General features: G+C 41.1%; 1 protein-coding gene across 1 annotated transcript; it reads right to left on the bottom strand.

Annotated features, from left to right (window-relative positions):
• Window positions 1-1,762: 1,762 nt before the first annotated feature.
• Window positions 1,763-14,498, bottom strand: SERPINB13 (serpin family B member 13). Its single transcript, XM_066352728.1, has 8 exons — window positions 14,465-14,498; window positions 11,604-11,785; window positions 11,144-11,200; window positions 7,153-7,281; window positions 6,647-6,764; window positions 5,154-5,296; window positions 4,790-4,945; window positions 1,763-3,056 (listed from the first exon to the last, which is right to left on the bottom strand). Exons 2-8 carry the CDS (start codon window positions 11,766-11,768, stop codon window positions 2,652-2,654), a joined length of 1,173 nt encoding a protein of 390 aa, XP_066208825.1. The 5' UTR covers window positions 11,769-11,785; window positions 14,465-14,498; the 3' UTR covers window positions 1,763-2,651.
• Between the last annotated feature and the right edge of the window lie 5,009 nt (window positions 14,499-19,507).

Here is a 19,507-nt window from a genome sequence, read left to right on the forward strand (position 1 = left end):
TGCTGAAGGCCCAGCGTGAGGAAAACCAGTGTCTAGAACCCCCGCAAGCCTCAGACACCGGGGAGGTTTACACCCAGTCTTCACCACAGAGGTTCTTGGTGTGTCAGAGAGCCACTTTGGGCTAGCTCATGAGAAAGCCCCAAAGCTCCCTCCCCTGGCACCAGCAGGAAGTGCAAACCAACCAAGCAAGTCCTGAGGAAGTGCAGGAGCCCTGCACTGGAGCCCAAATCCCACAGCAAAGGCCACCCGGGTCTCTGAAGCCAAGGACCCTGTCCTGCTTCCCCGGAAAGCCTCATTATGTCAGCAATCCATCTCTTCCTGCCTTCGTGTCACATATGTGGTATCATCAGTCTTAGTGTCCAATCAGTTCTTTGTGTGGAGGTGGGGGGAGTCCATTCTGTCTCTGTGGGATGGTCCCAACGTCCCACTCTATGATGTCTATTCTTAATGCAATATACAGATGATGTGTCATAAAATTGTACCTTTGAAATTTATATAATCTTATTAACCAATGTTACCCCAATAAATTTAATTTAAAGAGTAAAAAAATAAAAGTTCTCTTTAAGTATAAGGACAGATCTAAGTTAAAATGAAAAGATAGAGAAAAAAGACATACATGTCAACACGAGTCATATGAAAGCCTGAGCAGTTATATTCTTAAACAAATCAAATCTCAGGAAGGACTATATTCAGGGGTGCGGAGATATTGACATGTGATAGACATATATATAGACCAGTAGAGAAACAAAGGATGGGGAAACATATCACACATGCATATGTCACAAAGTTTCCAGGGTGGTTAATTCATCAATGTAAGGATAGTCTTTTTAACCAATGAGGCTGAAACAACTGAATGACCACATGGAAAATAATGAACCCTAAACCTTATTTCCACAGTAACTCATTGAAAATAAACCTCAATGTAAATGCTAATGTCATAAAAGTTCTAGAAGAGAACATAGAAGGAAGTCTTAGCAAACTTGAGATATGCAAAAAGTTCTTAAATAAAACAGAAAACAACAGGAAGCATAAAAGGGGGGAAAATGAACAAATTAGACTCCATTAAAATTTAGAGCTGATCAATGACTCCAAAATTAACTTCATATAGCTGACACAGAACTTTTATTCAGAATATATTAAAAACAATTACAAGTCAATAACAAGGAAACAAACACTTTAATAAAAATGGGCAAAAATATTGAATAGACACTTCACAAAGAAAGATATACAGATGGCCATATGCACATCAAAGATTCTCAACATCACAGTCATAAGAGAAATGCATAAATTAAAACCATAGGGAGATGTTACCTTCACACCCACTTGAATGAGTATAATGAAGAACCCTGGCCACACCAATCGCTGGTGAGGATGCAGAGAAACTGGAATGCTCTTACATTGCTCATAAGAGTGGGAAATGGTACAACCACTTTGGAGAACATTCTAGCACTTTCTTATCAATTTAACAGATACTGTAAATGCCATATGATCCAGCCATTTCACTCGTAGGTGTCTACCCAAGAGAAATGAACACATATGTCCACACGAAGACTTACGCACACAAATGTGCATCATAGCAATACGCATAGTAGCCAAACACTGGAAGCAACATAAATGCCCATTGTGTAAACAAATAAACAAAATGTGGTTTATTCATACAGCAGAGTACTGTTTATCGATAGGAAGTAACGAACTACTCATCTCAGTGCTCAGCAAAAAAAAAAAAAACTAGAAAGACAAAAAGAACATACGACCTAAATCCATTTGAATGAAACCCTGTACATGACACATCTACCCTGTAGGGATTGAAGGCAAGTCAGCAGTTGCCTGAGCTGGGGCTATATGGAACGACTGACAGGAAGACAGAACAAGGGAACGGTGGGGAATGACGAAAATGTTCTGTATGCTGGGTGCGGTGGTGTTTGCACAGGTGTCTACAAGGATCATAACTCTCCAACTTCTAGGACTAAAATGAGCGCATCTTATTTTATGACCACGTGGATTTCACAATATCAAGATGCTTGTGTGATTGACAGTGAATGATATGCTTTGTTAGAATAGAGAGTGAAAATATGGGATTCCTCTCTGCTTGGTATATTGTTTCACTTTGTTTTGCCTTTTGAGTTTCAATTAATATTTTGCCCATGTGTTTCTGAATTATAAATTATCTTCCCTATGTGCTATTCACCAGATTATCTGCTGAGAAGGAAAAAAAGTAACACATGAACTGAGTAAATTATTGTTTTATTTTGCCTGTATTATATATTGCTATATTTTACTTGTCTTATAATCTGCAAAATATAAATATATTAGAACTGGAGGAACTCCCAAAATCACTACTTCATAGTCTTTACTGATGAGACTTTTTTTTATTAATAGTACTACAAGTTATTAATTTACTATCAGAAGAAATCAACAGCATAGCTTTAATGAGCCTTGATTTAACTCACTTCACATGTGACACAAACAAAAGCATATTTCACTTTTAAGAAAAATGATCAACACAACACACCCGGTACAGTCACTAAATCAGCAATTTTGATGGTAAAATTGGAAGGCAAGCAAGAAAAACCGATTTCTTTAGAGAATGGGCTATTTCCATCGCCGTATGGATACTCCTACACCGGTTCTCTGCTGAACCCACAACGGACCTAAGGAGAGGAAAATCTGCCAAAGAAGAGGACGCTGTCCGACTCATTGTGTCTGATGAAGAACAGGAAAGGATGATTGCAGTGAAAAGTGTCATGCCCTGGCGCTGATGTGACCATATAGCCCACCCCAGTGGCAGCCGCAGCCTCGGTACCTTCCTCCGTCACCACCAGAAAGGACCTGTGCAGGAAGTTCTGGGCATACAGCCCCGGCCGTGACGACATTCCCGAGTAGTCCGCTCTGCGCTCCCTGAAAGCGTCCGCTATCCCCATGGCTGCCAGCCCCGCCTCCAAGTCATAGCTACCTTCCACTTCAAACCTGGGCAAGTGCAAAGTCAGCGTCCTTGCCTCCATCTTCCCTGGGCCAGTCCACTCTACTAAATCCTCGGGCGTCACTTGATCTATAATCTATTACAAAAAAAGGGAGGAGAGAACAGTACCATTATCAATAAGAGTTTGGACCAGTGGAACACTGATTTGTATCAGTCAGAAATCATTCATTTTAGTAACAAAAGTAGAAATTCCATTTCTCTAGACAGTTGTTTTTAGAAAGCAGGCACCTGTCTTATACTTCTCTATTTAAATTATCTGTGCATATGTGAAAAGTCAAGATAGCATTTACTGAACTTTTAAAGATGAGAAATGTAATTAATTTCTTGTTCTATCTATCAATCTACCACATATTATTTCATATTTTACTATTCCCCTAATGTCTTTGTTTGCATATATATTATATATAATTTTTATAGAAAATAAAATGTATGTTTATATAAGTTATATAATAAATAAATATAATCAATATATTATTATAAATAATATAATATTTAATATAATATTCATTATAATATACTTATTAATATATTTAAATATAAATATACATATCTGCAATTGCAATAAATGTCCCTTTTACTTGTTATAATGTAAATGTATTTACACTACTGCATATCACTCCTAAATATACTCAAACTGATAGGCATTTTCATTAAATTGATAAATCTTACTCAACCCATTCATTCACTTCACAAGTATCTAATATGTATCATACATTATGGTAGAGGATAGATTCTGTAAATATACAAAAATAAAATTATGATGATGAATTTCAAACTAAGAACCCTAGTGTATTTAATGCAGAAATGACTAATTAGACTCAGAAAGGCAATCTTTCCTTCTAGATTATTTCCCTAGGATAATTTCCACCACTGCGTTTGTGAGTCAGGGTAGGAATACTCTTAAAAGCTTTTATACATAGTACCATTTTACTGTTCCACAGTATTTTCTGATGTATAAGGAAGGCTATTAACTATGTTTCAAAGCAACAAAACAGCATCCACCTGATATTATTAATATATGTGATACGTGCTATATTGTTATAATCCTGATGCTAGTCTATGTGTGTCATAGGGCTAAAGATTGAGGCAGAGGCAGTGATAGAATATGGTCTCTGATCATTACAATCGCACTACACATTAAACACCATGAAGCCCATCTTAAAGACGGGAAAATATTGAGATTCAGGAAGTTAAATAGCTTCAGAGGACATAATGCTACTAAACAGAGGAATAGGAATTTGAAGAGAAGCCTTCTTGATTTCAAATAGACAGGATACCACCCATGTCAATATTTCAACAGTAAAGTGGATAGGACTAAATCAAGAGGTTGAAGATCAAGGGGACTGTGGACTCTAAGTGATTAGTGTATGTTGATGTAGGTTCATCCTTGGTTTAAAAAAAAGCACCATTTTTTCTGATAAATGATGTTGATCATGTTGGAGGCTATGCATGAGTGGGAAACCTCTATACTTTCCTCTCGGTTTTGTTGTAAACTTAAAACTTTTTAAAAAACTGAAGGTCTAAAAAAAAATTCAGAAAGTTTGAATATCATGCAGAATTCGCTGGATGTGCACACATGTGCTAGTTTTCCGGGAAAGAGGGTGTTTAGATCATCAACGGTTCTTTGGAACACGGGCCACTCTCCACAATCCCTGGGAGGTCATGTGGGCTCATTCCCACACATTTCAGTTTTGGTTGTTCTCCAAAAGCCTGATGTCACTTAGTTAAGCTCCTCTTTCAACAGTCAACCTCTGGGACACGAAGCCTCCAGATGTGAAAGCAAGAACTGGGAGAGGCAAGGTTTTTTACCTTCTCCAGACCATCAATGTCGTCGGGCAGCAACAAGAACATGCCTAGGTCTTTGTTTTTATATGGAATACCCAGAATTCTGGCCGGCAGGTCCTTCAGGGGGGTGAAGCTGAAAGACTGGCGCTGCATCATCATCAGCACGGGTTTACTTGTGTCCTGCAGCAAAGGGACAGAGCGCCCAATGTCAGAAGAGGCAGAAGACAACCAGGCGAGCTCGCTGAAACCAGGAGCCCAACCTGAACCCGGGAACGCACAGAGCCTGGGCATTGGCATTCGCCGTCCACCTGACGCACCCATTGGGACATGGCCTCAGAATTTACGTTCATCCCGGGGGGAAGCACGTCACATGGATACAGGACCTGACCTTGTCCAGCCAGAATGCCTCCTCCTTTGTGCGTTCTCTCTCAAACTCCATGTCCCACTGCCCTTTAAAATGCACGAGGCTCACCAGCACCAGCTTTGTGGAGCTGCTTAGAGTGGCATCTGGAAACAGGTCCCTGATTTTCTCTGCAAACAAACAACGACAAAAGTGTCCGTCCCATCTCGGTTATTATAAGGGACTATGCATCGAAGGCTCAACACGGGTGGACTTGACTGGTCGTGAGAACCTCAGCCAGGTCAGCCCCTCCAGCCCATAAGGAGGGGTCTTACTGCCCAGTGCTGTTTATCCCATTGATTGAACTGAGGGGTAAGGGTTCAGAGTTCAAGTTCTGGGATCATATTGCCTCTGTGAGCACCCAGTTTTGCCTCTTTACAGCTAAGGACTCTGGCACAAGGTATTTTAGCTCTCTGTGCCTCAGTTTCCACATCTGTAAAGCAGGAATAAAACCTGCCTCATGGGGTTGTTGGAAGTAGTAAATGATTTCCTATGTGGACAGCACTTAGATTACTATCCGCTCACTGCGCTAAGCACTCAGTAAATGTTAGCTATTATTATCTTTACGCATTTGATATCGTGGCCACCCGAGATTTAGAGGCTTCTTATTTAATTGGAAAAAGAGGTGACGTTTTTGTCTCTGGGGTCAGCCCATCTCACACTACATTCTAAAGCACACTGCCTTCAACTGAACCTTCAACCTTTTTGATAGACACTTTTTATTCCTGCCTTTTTTTTCCTATTTTTTCATTTTATTTCCTTTGGACTAACTATGAAGAAAAAAAATGCATTCTGAAATAACAGATGTCTCCCTGATAACTGGAATTAAAAAAAAAATGTACTCTAAAACTCAAACACTAAAGTATCAGCTATAACCCATCCCCAAAGTGTATTTGCATATTAATTTTCCTCTCATGCATTTCCTGTGTGTTTGGCTCATACTCCGTAGGGAATGGGGAGGGAAGGGGAGGGGAGGGGAGGGGGGTGAAGTGAGGGCTTTGCTGAGTTCTCTGCTGTGGAGGGGCTGAAATGTGTCATCACACCACATGATACTCAAATGGAGATGGGGCTCAGGCAGGCCCAGCTGGAGCTAACCAGTGCAGGTCTTGAAGGGAAAGCTGAATGTTTCTTGCCTGATAAAGAGAAAGGAAACCCCTCTATGACATTTCCACTTAAAGAAACTGTGATTTACAACCAGGTGTAAATAATTCTTCACTAAGTGTTTCCATAAAGTTGGCTTCTCAAGTCTGCTCCCTGGTTCTCCTTGCCTCTCTCCACACTTGCTGAGCCCTGTCCACCATTTGCAGTGCTTTCCCCGACCTTCATGCCCTAGCCTGCCTTTCCAACCCTGCAAAACCCACACCGAGTCCCCTCCCAAAGCCTTCCCACCCTGGCACCCCATGCAGTGCCAGTCACGGGGCTTCACTCACAGCGGGCACTCAAGAGTCATTTTTATGATGAACGACCCTTCCATACTCTACCATGTGTTTGGCTTTCAACCCAGGAATTAATCTTCTTTTGACTTTCATCTGCTGCATTTATGAAATCAACGGGCTCCAGGGAAGCATGGTAATATTTTTCAACATAATCTATGTATTTCTTTAGGAGAAACAGGGAAGGAATAGAAAGAGGTTGGAATTCAATCTGCCAACACCTCTAAATGAGTTTAGCTGTACATCAGGATCAATAACATTGTAAGCAGGGATTCTCAGGACCTGGCACGTCACTCTGAGCACTTCCGTGCACATTTCTTTGCAGGTTCAGTAAGGTTAGAGCAAAAATCAGATTTAAAGTGCTAAGATTTAAATGGAGCTCTCAAAGAACCCAGATGTCTGAAAAATACTTAGGGGGGAGGGGGACACCAAGTGATCTGGGCCGAGCCAGGCAGTCAACGTGGGCAGCATGCCTCCAGGACCCACCATCCCCACCGGGCCATTGACCATTCACAACCACAACTCACAGAGACGGTGGACATGGCAAAACTTACTTGAAGGAAAAGGTACGTCTTTTCTCCAAATAGCCTATTGGCTAGTTTCAGTTCATAATTAACAGTGAGTTTGCTTATTTCAGTCAAAACCATCTGCAGTTGGTGGTGTATCTCTTCTGCATTCTCTAGCTAAAAAAAAAAAAAACAAAAAAACAAACAAAAAAAAACCCACAACAATTTCATGAGTTACCTTAGCAAAAGCAAGCCTCAATGCTACCCCAAGAGGACACAGTTGCAGGGACTTGTCCTCGGCTTGGCGGCCTTGAGGGTGGCCCGCGAGACTGGTAAGTCCCCTGCATGCCAGGTGGCTCTTACACAAATTATATGATGACGTAAGTCACAGCCAGCCGATCTCAGCTCCACAAAGAAGCCCGCTCCTCAGCCCAACACTGCAGCAGATCTTGCTCTTCTGGCCCGGGTGGCATTCTGTCATCTCAGATTGCCCACTCAATGTCTCAGAGGCTTGCTCTTAGCGCCCCCAGGACTGAGCACATGAGAAAACAGATGATTCCTCAGGTGACTCTGATCCATTTTAAGGTGGCAGTATTTGGTCCAGACAGTGGGTACGAAAAGTGACTCCCGAGGGTCTAAGTAGCCGTTCATTGGTCAGAGCTCTACACTGGGCTGAAGCGAGATTTTCCCCCTTTACCTTTGGGGAGGTAAGGGTGAATAAAACTTTTCCAGACGTGTTTTCTGATTGAGGGCTGAGGAATGAGGCTCCACAGCAGGGCCAGCAGACACCGCTCACAGCCCTAAAGCAGAAAGAAACACTGCCCCCCACCCCCGCCAGGTGGTGTCTGGCTACTTCCATGCACGTGGGACACAAGGCAGAGAAAGCTTATCCCTGACAGCACCACCAACAGAAAGGCTTTCTTCCCCAACACCCATGGCTGCTTGTTTGTTCGTTTGTTTCATCTTTTTATTTCACTGCAGTTTCTCAATGCCCAGAGTAGAATCTGGAAGATTAAGGGCACTCAGTTAATTTTTGTGAATAACTTAAACAGTTGAAGACATTCCAATTGAAAATGTAAAAGTGTGCTGCTCTCACAACCTATCTGAGGCTGAATTCGAACCGTGGCTCTCTCCTTGTTACTATGAGACTTTAGATGTCTAACGGCCATTCCATGACTGCTCATGTGGACTGCTCTGTGATGTGAGCATCAAAGAGAAGGATGCAGTGGGAGAATTTCTCTGTCAGGCCAGTTGTGACTAAGTATATCGGAAAATGGAGAAAGGGAATAAAAGCTGCCTATCAAACACGTTTGGAGTCTAAAATTATAGCATGTTGTGGACTGGGAAACCCCAAACCAAGGAACTCACTTAAAGTGACCCTGGGTCGATAATATCCCAGGATCTTATTTCAGAAAATATTTCCTGTATTAGAAGGGTAACTACCTCTCAGGTTTCACCAGACTACCATAAATTATAGACCAAATATTAGCTCATATTCCAAAACTACACATCATGAGAAAATAAGTCCCACTTGAAGAATCAGATGAAAAAAATAGCAAACAGCCATTATTAGACCCTCAAGGACCTTAGATGTTGAAATTATCAGATATCACACTTAAAAAACAGTATATTGAGGGAAGAGGTTAAAAACATGGTTGAAAAACAAGAGACTGTTATCAAGTTTCAGGCTGGTTTTATAATCAACCAGAATTTCTATATGTCCAAAGAGCACTGACATTTAAAAGTTCAATAGGTGGGTTAAACAGCCAAGTAGGCACTGCTAAGTTAGTAAGCTAGATAAACCTGAATAATGTTCTCAGCGTGCAGCACAAAGACAAAAAGTGATTACAATATGTATGACAGAGGGAGAAATCCAGATCAAATAAGAACTCTAGTATCCTTCCAAAAGGCAAGAAAGAACAGAGCTTGTGCATTTCTCAAAACATTAAGTGGCTGAGAATTTTCCAGAATTGATGGAAAGTATGAATTTTGCCACTATCAAAAGAATGGGAAATAACAAGTAAGGCTGTAGAGAAGTTAGATGCCTTGTGCCTTGTTAGTGCTAATTTAAAAGAGTGCAGCTGTTATGGAAAACAGTACGGAGGTTTCTCAAAATTTAAAATATAATTAACATAGGTCCCAACAACCTCACCCCTGGGAATATATGCAAAAGAATACAAAGCAAGATCTCAAAGAGATATTTGCACAATCATGTTAATGGCAGTATTATTCACAATAGCCAAGCAGTGGAATCAACCCAAATGTCCATCAACAGATAAATGGATAAAGAACAAGTGGTGTATCCATACAAAGGAATATTTTACAGCCTTCCAAAAGGAGGAAATGCTGTTACATGTGTTAACATGGATAAATCTCAAAGACATTATAATAAACAAAATAAGTCAGCTACACACACACACACAGATACTATATGCTTCCACTCATATGAAGAAGTATCTAAAGTAGTCACACTCATAGAAACAGAAATTATCAATCAATCAATCAATCAGTCACCAGACCCAGGCAATTTTAAATCTAAATTCTGAACAGAGTATTAGGTGTGTTTCCGAATTTTTACAAACTCTCCCAGAGAATAAAACAAAACAACCAGGAAACATTCCCTACCTCATGGGTCGGTAAACTTTGATATTGAAACTAGAAAAGGACAGGACAAAGCAGAATATTACAGATTGATCGTGTTTATAATATAAAAACATTTGAAACACTTAACAAAATATAACCAAATCCAATTTGATAATATATCATTATTTTTAAATCATGACCAACTTGATTACCCCACACATGCAAAACATGATTTATCATGAGAAATTCTACCAATGTAGTTCACTCAGTTACAGAGGAAAAAATCATTGATTACCAACAGACACAGAAAAAATATCCACATGTATGGAAGGGTGGATGGATGAAAATGGTTGGCTGAGGATGACCTCAGGTCCCACTATCTCTTTACAACGATACAAAGTGGGCATGAGAGGAACAGATGGCAGGGGTCACCCTCTCAAAAACCAGGAAACAGTATGTGATCAAGTGGAACACACACAACTCCCCTCCCAGGCATACACTATAGACCAGCACCATCTCATAGAAATAAAATGTGAGCCAGAAGTAGAAGCCATACACACTATCTTAAAATATCTAATGTCTGTGTTCTTTTTATTCTGATTCCCACGAAGATTTTATTTGGGAAGAAAAGAGCTCTCGAACAACCGTGCTCGCTGACCGAGTGGACAGCTGAGCAGCTACCTCACCCACTCTGTCATACGGGACCTGGAAGGAAGCCTGGATCTCTCATAGGCCCCTGAGGAGCCCAGACAGCCCGCTGTTTCAAACGAGCAGCCCACATTGCTGGGTGACTTGACCTGATTTTACGAGGGGAATCAGGGTCTGGGACAGAGCTGTGACTACTGTCCACGCAGATGTGCCCTTCCTAAAAGCTCTAACCATCTCCCAACATCAACCACAACCTACAGACTTAACCTCGCTACCACACTCTCTCCTCTGCACGAGGAACGTTACAATGACATTAGTCCTGTGCTAATGTTATTTTAAAATAAAACATCAGAGCAAAGAATGGGGAGACTTAAAAATAAAAACACCATGTAGTAACAATATCACCAACTACTACCGTGACTACCACTGGATAGGTCACCAGCATGTTCCACTCTACTGGACACTTTACAAAAGCCCAAAGAAGATGAGTAACTTGCTCAAAGTAGCACAGCTATTAACTGACTGGGCCAAGACTTGCACCAGAATCTGTTAAAGTCCAAACCCATCCATTCTGCTACAGGCGTTACCAGTATCTATCATAGTGGTTAGTATGCATTCAAGTTAAGGTTCCTCCTTAACTCTAAGGGTTTATTATAATCGTGTAACCCTAGTCACAGTATCTCAGTGCTGCGATTATTACTGAAATAACTGCTCAAAACTAAGGATGAAGCATTACCTCTTCCACACATCCCCAGTGCGCCCACGTCTACAAAGCCACCTTACTTAGCAAACAAGACATGTTGCCCACCTCTTCTCCTTCAGCGTTGACTCTTGAGCTTCCTGTGTCTTTTTTGGAGGAAAATACCTGGAAGGGAGAGAAAATATCACAGCGGGGGTCAGAGCAGAGAAAAACCTCTCAGAACCAGTCAGGGGAAAAGGGACGTTTGCTAAAGGCACCTCAGTGGCACATGGGTAGCATTTATCTTTTTGCAAAACCATGGAAAAGTCTGGGTGTCTTCAGAGGAGCCCAGGCTGGTTCACCCGTGCATGTGTTTACCTGGGATGCGTCATTTACACCCTAGCAGGGATTATGCAAATTCTCCCAGGAAGTATGCTTCTTCAGTTCTGTCAGTAGTTATGAGGTTAAAGGCTTTGGACAGGGCCACTCACCCAGCCCTCACCCAAAGGAATTTCAACCATCGGGAAGCAGATGGCTCATCCCAGAAAAGAGATAGTGCCTGAAAGCCGCAGGAGCCCACCGCACCTACCTGCTGCAGCTGGGTGGCCGTGGCTCCGCGGGCCCCCAGGAGGAGCATGCCGATGGCAGTTGAGATGCTCACGGGGGAAAATAAGATGTTGCCACTGTGTGCTTTGCTCAGCTCTTTGAAAAGATCAAACCCAAACTGAGCGGTCACTGTGCCAAGACGCTCCATGGTGATGCTAGCGAGATCTAGAACAGCAACAAGAGTCAAATCCAAGACAAAAGAATACTGAATGTGAACTGGAATTAAAAAATTAAATTTAGCCCTGGCCAGGTAGCTCGGTTGGTTAGAGTGTCGTCCCGATACAGCAAGTTTGCAGGTTCAATGCCCCGTCAGGACACATCCAAAAAGCAACCAACAAATGCATAAATAACTCAAACAACAAATCAATGTTTCTCATTCTCTTTCTTTCTCTCTCTCAAACCAATTAATAATTTTAAAAAAAGGTTTTTAAGGAAAATAACATTTAAAAAAGAGGTAATACCAAACGAGCACATTTCACTTGTTTGAATTGCTTTAGGTCGTAGGAACCCTTCCTGCATTCATCCAGAATAGAGAAGTTTTGAAATATGTCAATGAACAAATTAAGTTCAGATATTGGGATAGGCTTGGATTTGAGCTGCAGACTTCTAAGAGAGGATTTCAGACAGCACTTCCTCCAACGATAGGGCCACTGACCCTTTAGGACAGGGGCTGGGAACCTATGGCTCGCGAGCCAGAGTGGCTCTTTTGATGGCTGCATCTGGCTCACAGACAAATCTTTAATAAAAAAAATAGTAACGTTAAAAATATAAAACATTCTCATGTATTAAAAATCTATTCAGCCCTGGCCGGTTGGCTCAGCGGTAGAGCGTCGGCCTAGCGTGTGGAGGACCCGGGTTCGATTCCCGGCCAGGGCACACAGGAGAAGCGCCCATTTGCTTCTCCACCCCTCCGCCGCGCTTTCCTCTCTGTCTCTCTCTTCCCCTCCCGCAGCCAAGGCTCCATTGGAGCAAAGATGGCCCGGGCGCTGGGGATGGCTCTGTGGCCTCTGCCTCAGGCGCTAGAGTGGCTCTGGTCGCAACATGGCGATGCCCAGGATGGGCAGAGCATCGCCCCCTGGTGGGCAGAGCTTCGCCCCTGGTGGGCGTGCCGGGTGGATCCCGGTCGGGCGCATGCGGGAGTCTGTCTGACTGTCTCTCCCTGTTTCCAAGCTTCAGAAAAATGAAAAAAGAAAAGAAAAAAAAGAAAAAAAAAATCTATTCATTTCCTATTGCTCATGTTCATGGTTGTGGGTGGCTGGAGCCAATCCCAGCTGTCCTCCGGGACAACACCAAATTTTTATTGGATAATGTGTAGTGTACATGGGTCATTGTATGGCTCTCACATAATTACATTTTAAAATATGTGGCGTTCATGGTTCTCTCAGCCAAAAAGGTTTCCGACTCCTGCTTTAGGAGGTGATGGACTTGTCCATGGCTTTGATCATGGTGATTAGTTCAAGGGTATGTAGTTATCTCCAAACTCATGAAGTTGTGAACGTGAAACATATGAGCTTTGTGCATATCAATTATACTTTATAAAAGTGTTTTCTTAAAAAAAAAATTGAGGGATTTTTTTGCCTACTGAGTGAAAGGTCCCTGCAGCCTGCTTCTCACCCTTCGCTGGCCTTCCGGTGACAGAAGACATGAGTCAGCTGGCACCGTCCAGGGCTTCTCAGTTCTCATTTCCCCCGGGGAGCGAGGTGGCTGCCTTACATGTTGTGACTCTCGCTCTCTGTCTGGACCTGCCTGCATCTGCCCGCCCGCCGCCTCCTCCTGAGCCAAGCTCCCCCAGGGAGGCCCCTCCTTGCCCTCCATGTCCGGCTTGTCCAGAGCCTAGCCCCACGACCAGGTATAGGGAAGGCAGAGGAAGCCCGTGAGCCTTAGGTCCAAGGAGTGTCCTCCTGTCTCCGCCTTCGTAAAATAAAGCCAAGAGTGTATCCATACTTCTCTGGTATTTTCTTTCTTTATTTTTTTTAATCAAATAATATTTTTTACTGAATTTATTGGGGTGACATTGATTAATAAAATGATACAGATTTCAGGTATATAATTCTATAATACACCATCTGTATACAGTATTGTGTGTTCACCACCCCAAGTCAAGTCTCCTTCCATCACTGCTTTCTTTCTCAATTGATTCAAAATCCAGTGCCAAGAATGGTAGGATAAATTAATTCTCTTAAACCCCAACCCCTAACTGCATAGAAACTTGATTCAATTTTTCCTCAACAGCAATGACATATCTCTAGCCATAGATTATCGAGTGGTACTAAAAGGGTTTCCCTGTTTATAATTTTCTATATTGTTTCAAGTTTGTACAGTGGGTTCATACTACTTTCATTATCTCACAAAAAAAAAAAACAACTTAAGAGCAATTAATATTTACCAAATATAAATAAAATACATTTTCTATTTTCTTGGTCTCCAGCTAACTATGTTATAATTAGTCAATAAAGGCTTTAAGGAAAAAATCTTAAATCAAGAATGAGAATCAGGCAGAATAATTTTTTTTAACAGCCTACATACTTTGAGGGAGGGGTCTTTGCAATCAAGGGCTTATTCCTACCAAGGCATCTGATGTCTGCTGTTAAAATTTCCATTTCACCCCGGGTTTCTATGCAGGCATTGCTTTGAAGGGATTGCTTTGCAGGTTAACCCAGAAATACAATGAATTAACTTACTGTCACCCAATATGAAGAAGAGACAGCATCGTGGCCGTGCAGGCACAGAATTAAATAAAACCACCCCAAAGAAAGGTATGCACAATTAAAGTTCTTCTCTTAAAGTAACAACCATTCTCGAAACAACAAAAAGTCTTCAGCTGCAGCTGAGGGAAGAACTCACCCGGCTTTTGAAGAGATGGTGGTGGCTGAGCATGGAGCTGGGAAGCATGTGTAAAATGAGTAATTGAGATCTTCAATTTATATCTGTCTCTCTGCCTCTCCCTAGTCATTATCGTTTTTGCATTTCCAGTGAAACAACCTTTGGTTTCTCAATGATGATTTCTCTCAGAAACTTAGCGTGCAAGGTTTAAGACAAAATTGAGGACTGAATTTCCTACTTCAGTCATGCGTGTTCACGACGTTGTGCGCTTGAATTTTCAGCAAGTGTACAGTGAATTAACTATCGTAGTTCATGTAGTATACACATTAGGCACAGCGGAAGAGAGCTGCAATTTCTAACTTCTCCAAATTCCCTTAGAAATTCTTTGGGGGGGAGGGTCTAAGTGTAAAGAGATCTAAATTAACCAAGAAACAAAATGAGACAAAAAGCAAGAGCTCCCTCCAGGACCAACGGCAGCTTTAAAATGGCCAAGTTAAACAGATTACGACCCAAGGTGAGGGGAGACCTGGAGAGGGTCTTCCACCCTAATGATGATGTCAGAGGTCGTCTGAGAAGAATTCATTCTCCACCTTGGGTGCACATTAAAATTTCCTGGGGAACTAAAATTTAAAAAAATAATAATAATAAAAACACCTATGCTCAAGCCACATCCCACGCAATAGTCAGCATCTCTGGGGTGGGAACCAGACATAAAAATTTTTATCACCCAAGGTGACTTAATGCACAGCCAAGGTTGGGAACCACTGGTTCAGAGCTACAGGAAGCTCTGAATTAGCGCATGGTTCATTTACTGGCCTGACTGGCTCAGACTCTGTAATTAGGTTAACTTTGTAGTTACATCAGGTGGGCGATGCCAGATGCGAGAAAGAAAATAAGAGAAAACTATCTTTCTAGTAAAGTAGTGAGAAAAGGTCATGAGAAAAGTTTGGGCTGGCAGCTACACATGCACACACACACACACACACACACACACCCCACCATCTCTTGTTCTCAAGTATTCTGTTCTTCAATTATGAAATCTATCAGTTTAATTCATTCAAAAAAAAAACTTAATTGAGTCTGCTATGTACCAGATATTGGGCTAAGAGTTAATAATAATTCATAAACATCCAACCAGCTATTGATTTCAGGAAAATGACACTTGACAAAAAAAAAAGAAAGAATAAAAATCTCAACAGGAAATTCCACTTCCAACTTCCAGTTTCTCCTGACAATCCAGGGTCAATCCTACCGGCTCTACAAGGTCATTAAAGAAAGCAGTATAGCCTGGACCAGGGCTGTGGAGGCTGGTCATCACTTCGGGGCAGCATGTCAATCCATGTCAATGATTAGAAACTATAAAAATGGTTTCTGTGCTTGAGTGAGGACAGAAAATAATTAAGCCCTGAATCAGAGTACTAATGAGCTCCCCACCTTATTCCCAGGTTTGATACAACCTCTGCACGTCTGTGACTGACACTGACAGGTGATAGCTTTCACCTCCAAACCTATAATGTTGCAGTAAGTGCTGCTGGGGTCCCGTGCACCTTTCCTCACACCAGCCGGTGTTTCAATTCCCCAGTTACTGGTTTGGCTGATAATTCACAGCTGCCCGTATGTCTGTTGAATGACTCTCAGCTAGATGGGAACCACCTACCAGGGACGTACACAGCACCCCACCCCCATCAGGATACACCTCAGGAGTGACTCATCAGCATAAGGACAGTCTCCTTGCATCAAAATAGGACTCATTTTGCAAGTGCAACTTGTCATCCAGAACTTCCCCACAGGATCAGACTGACTCCGATCCCTAGCTGAGGTCACGTGACTGATGAACATGTTCCCCTTACCCCATCCTAAACAGGGATCCCAGTCTTCAGCTCGGCTTCTTGGGGAGCTGACCTGAGACAAATGTGTTTTAATATCTAGCCCAAACCCTCTCACTGTTTTTGCTCTCCAAAAATTCCTTGGCAATTCTTGCATATAGTCATTCTCTTTCAGATAAATTTTCCAATCCGTTTCTTCAGGCCTATGAAACATCATCTGGGGATTTCAATTGGGACCTTTAGGAATTGATACATTAATGGGAGGAAGATTGGCATCTTCACATATCAAGCCAAGAACTTTGCTCATCATACAAGTCCATCAACAGTACTTACAGATAGAAAGAAATAGAGAGAGAGGCTTCTCTTCATGCTGGAAAACAGAACAAACATGCCCACCATCACTGCCTCCATTCAAATTGAACCACAGAGCCCAGCAGGCGCAATGAGGCACTTGGTTCATTTATTTATCTATTCATTTATTCAATCATTCATTCACTAAAAGTTCCAAGACTCAAAATAGAAAGAAGATAAAATTATCATTCGCATGAGAACTGACACATATTATAAGAATTAAAAAGTGAATTCACCAAGATTGATGACTACAGGTCAACATTAAAAAAAAATCAAATACTTTTTTAATATACTAGCAACATACAGTTTGAAAGTGGAAGTTTTAAAAATATATGATTTTTTAAAGGATCAAAGAGCCTCAAATATCTATTAGAAATGAATGCTGGGCCAGCCTCTACCTAGAAAAAGATCAACTATAACACAGAGAAATTAAGAAGGCCTAATCCAGGGGTCCCCAACCTTTTTACACAGGGGGCCAGTTCACTGTCCCTCAGACCGTTGGAGGGCCAGATTATAAAAAAAAAACTATGAAAAAATCCCTATGCACACTGCACATATCTTATTTTAAAGTAAAAAAACAAAACGGGAACAAATACAATATTTAAAATAAAGAACAAGTAAATTTAAATCAACAAACTGACCAGTATTTCAATGGGAACTATGCTCCTCTCACTGACCACCAATGAAAGAGGTGCCCCTTCCAGAAGTGCGGCGGAGTCCAGATAAATGGCCTCAGGGGGCCACATGAGGCCCGTGGGCCATAGTTTGGGGACCCCTGGCCTAAGCAAATGGTGAGAGAGACGTTATTTGCCATTTGGAAGACTAATATCGTAAAGATGTCAGTTCTCTCAAAATTGATCGCTACAATCTCAATGAAATCTCAGGAGCCTTCTTTTTTATTTTCTTTTTTTTTCAAAAAACTAACCATTTTTTATATAAATTCCAAATATATCAAATAGCAGAGGTGATGGAATAGCCAAAACACTCTTGAAGATAGAGAAAGCGGTTCTGTCAGACAGGAGGAGTTATCATTAAATAACTAAGTTTGGTTTGGGCAGAGGAGGGGCCAGAACAAGGGGCCCAACGAGTATCTGGACCCATATCTGCGTACACGTGCACCACTCGGGACTCCACGTAGGCATGCACCACGCGGGGCTGTTCTGAGAAGGGCTGCTCAGGGCAGTGCAGGAGGAGTGGCTGGTGTTTTCAGTCCCCTGTGCTGAGTCAGCGGGGTCCCCACGCAGGCAAAATCAATTGTGACTCCTGTGCCTCGCACCGTACACAGCATATCAACTCTAAATGAATTGCAACATTCAATGAAACAGGCTAAGTGTTAACATTAATAGTAGAGATTACTATTAATTACTATTCCTGGCTACAGAAACATTAAAAGTTTTCATTAATCAAAAAAAATTATTAAAGTTGGACATATACCCTGTGGCCAGTAATTTCCCCCCAGTTATACACCCAACAGAAATGTGTGCTTGTGGGCTCCGAGAGACACGCGCCATGGTGGAGCAGCAACAGCAGCAACGGCAGCCAGTGAGTTAAAACCCCAGCCAGGAAAAGGGATGAATTTCACTGTATTAAACAAGAAAAGCCAAATGCAGAAAAATACGCACTCAACGATTCTGTGAATATAAAGTTTTTAAAATAGGCAAAACTAAAGATAGTGCTGCCTGTCCACATACACTGGTCGTATTTTAAAGAGGATGAAGAGAGTAATGATTGGGAGAGGGCACAAAGAGGGGTCTGGGGTGAGGATGACGTTATGTTCTTCTACCTGGTCGTCGTTGCACAGATGTAGTGCCAAAGCAGAAATAACACTGAAAAGTGGGAGAACATACTATAAAGAAATGAGAAGGTAGAGTAAGTCCATTGATTATTACCTACGTCATAGATGAGAGTCAAAAGATATTTTTATATGATAAAAACCTAAGTAAGAAAAAAAGGCTACAGTATAAAAGCAATATCTCGAACAACCACAAGAAAATACAGACTTTCCTGAATATCACAAGGAAAAATTAAAAAGAAGAAACATTTTAAAACAGTAAAACAAAACAAAACGATTCTCAAGTTCATATGTAAAGATAAACAAACAAGAATAAATAAGAGACATTGTAAAGTTAAAGCAATAAAGCCTCTATAATTAAAACACTGATATTGGCACATGAGTAGACAGACCAATGTTTAAGAAAAATGCCTTTTTTTGTTTACTTAAATTATTAGAAAAGGTATATTAAAATAGATTTTAAAATTTTCTTTTTTGTATACCTCCTTGTCTTTAGAAATTATGCTATTAACTAATTTATTTTCTTTTTTTAGATGGCATCTTCTATCAAAATGAAATATTTATCTTTGTTCCTATTACTATTTTGGACCTTGATTCAATTTTTATTATTTGATAGTATTGTGATTCTCATTTCCCTCCTATTAATATTTTCTTAGTATCTTAAGGTATCATTATTTTAATCTTGTTATTATTGCCTCCTATTAATAAATCTTTATCTTTTTAATTCAGTCTGTCTTTTAATTGTTCAAGGTAACTCATCCATACTTCGTGGGACTAGTCATATTTTGACTTATTTACCATCTTGTTCTAAATTTTGTTCATGCTTTCTTGGGACTTTTTTCTTCTTTGTTTTACATTTCTTTGAATTGAGCGAGAGTTTTTCATTCTTTCCCCCTTAATGTTTTAATGCATTTTCTCTAAGTTCTTCAACTGTTTATCCTTAGGTTAGCACAAATATCAGACGTAATTTTCCGTGAAGTTTTATTTCTGTCTAATACCCTCTTCACTCCTCAGCCCCACCGTCTCCCACCTCTCGTGTTGAGATCATCGAAATCTTAATTTTTAAATTATTTATTCTAATTTAAGCTTAAATCA

Source organism: Saccopteryx leptura, chromosome 11 (genome assembly GCF_036850995.1).
Source record: "Saccopteryx leptura isolate mSacLep1 chromosome 11, mSacLep1_pri_phased_curated, whole genome shotgun sequence".
NCBI classification, from domain to species: domain Eukaryota; kingdom Metazoa; phylum Chordata; class Mammalia; order Chiroptera; family Emballonuridae; genus Saccopteryx; species Saccopteryx leptura.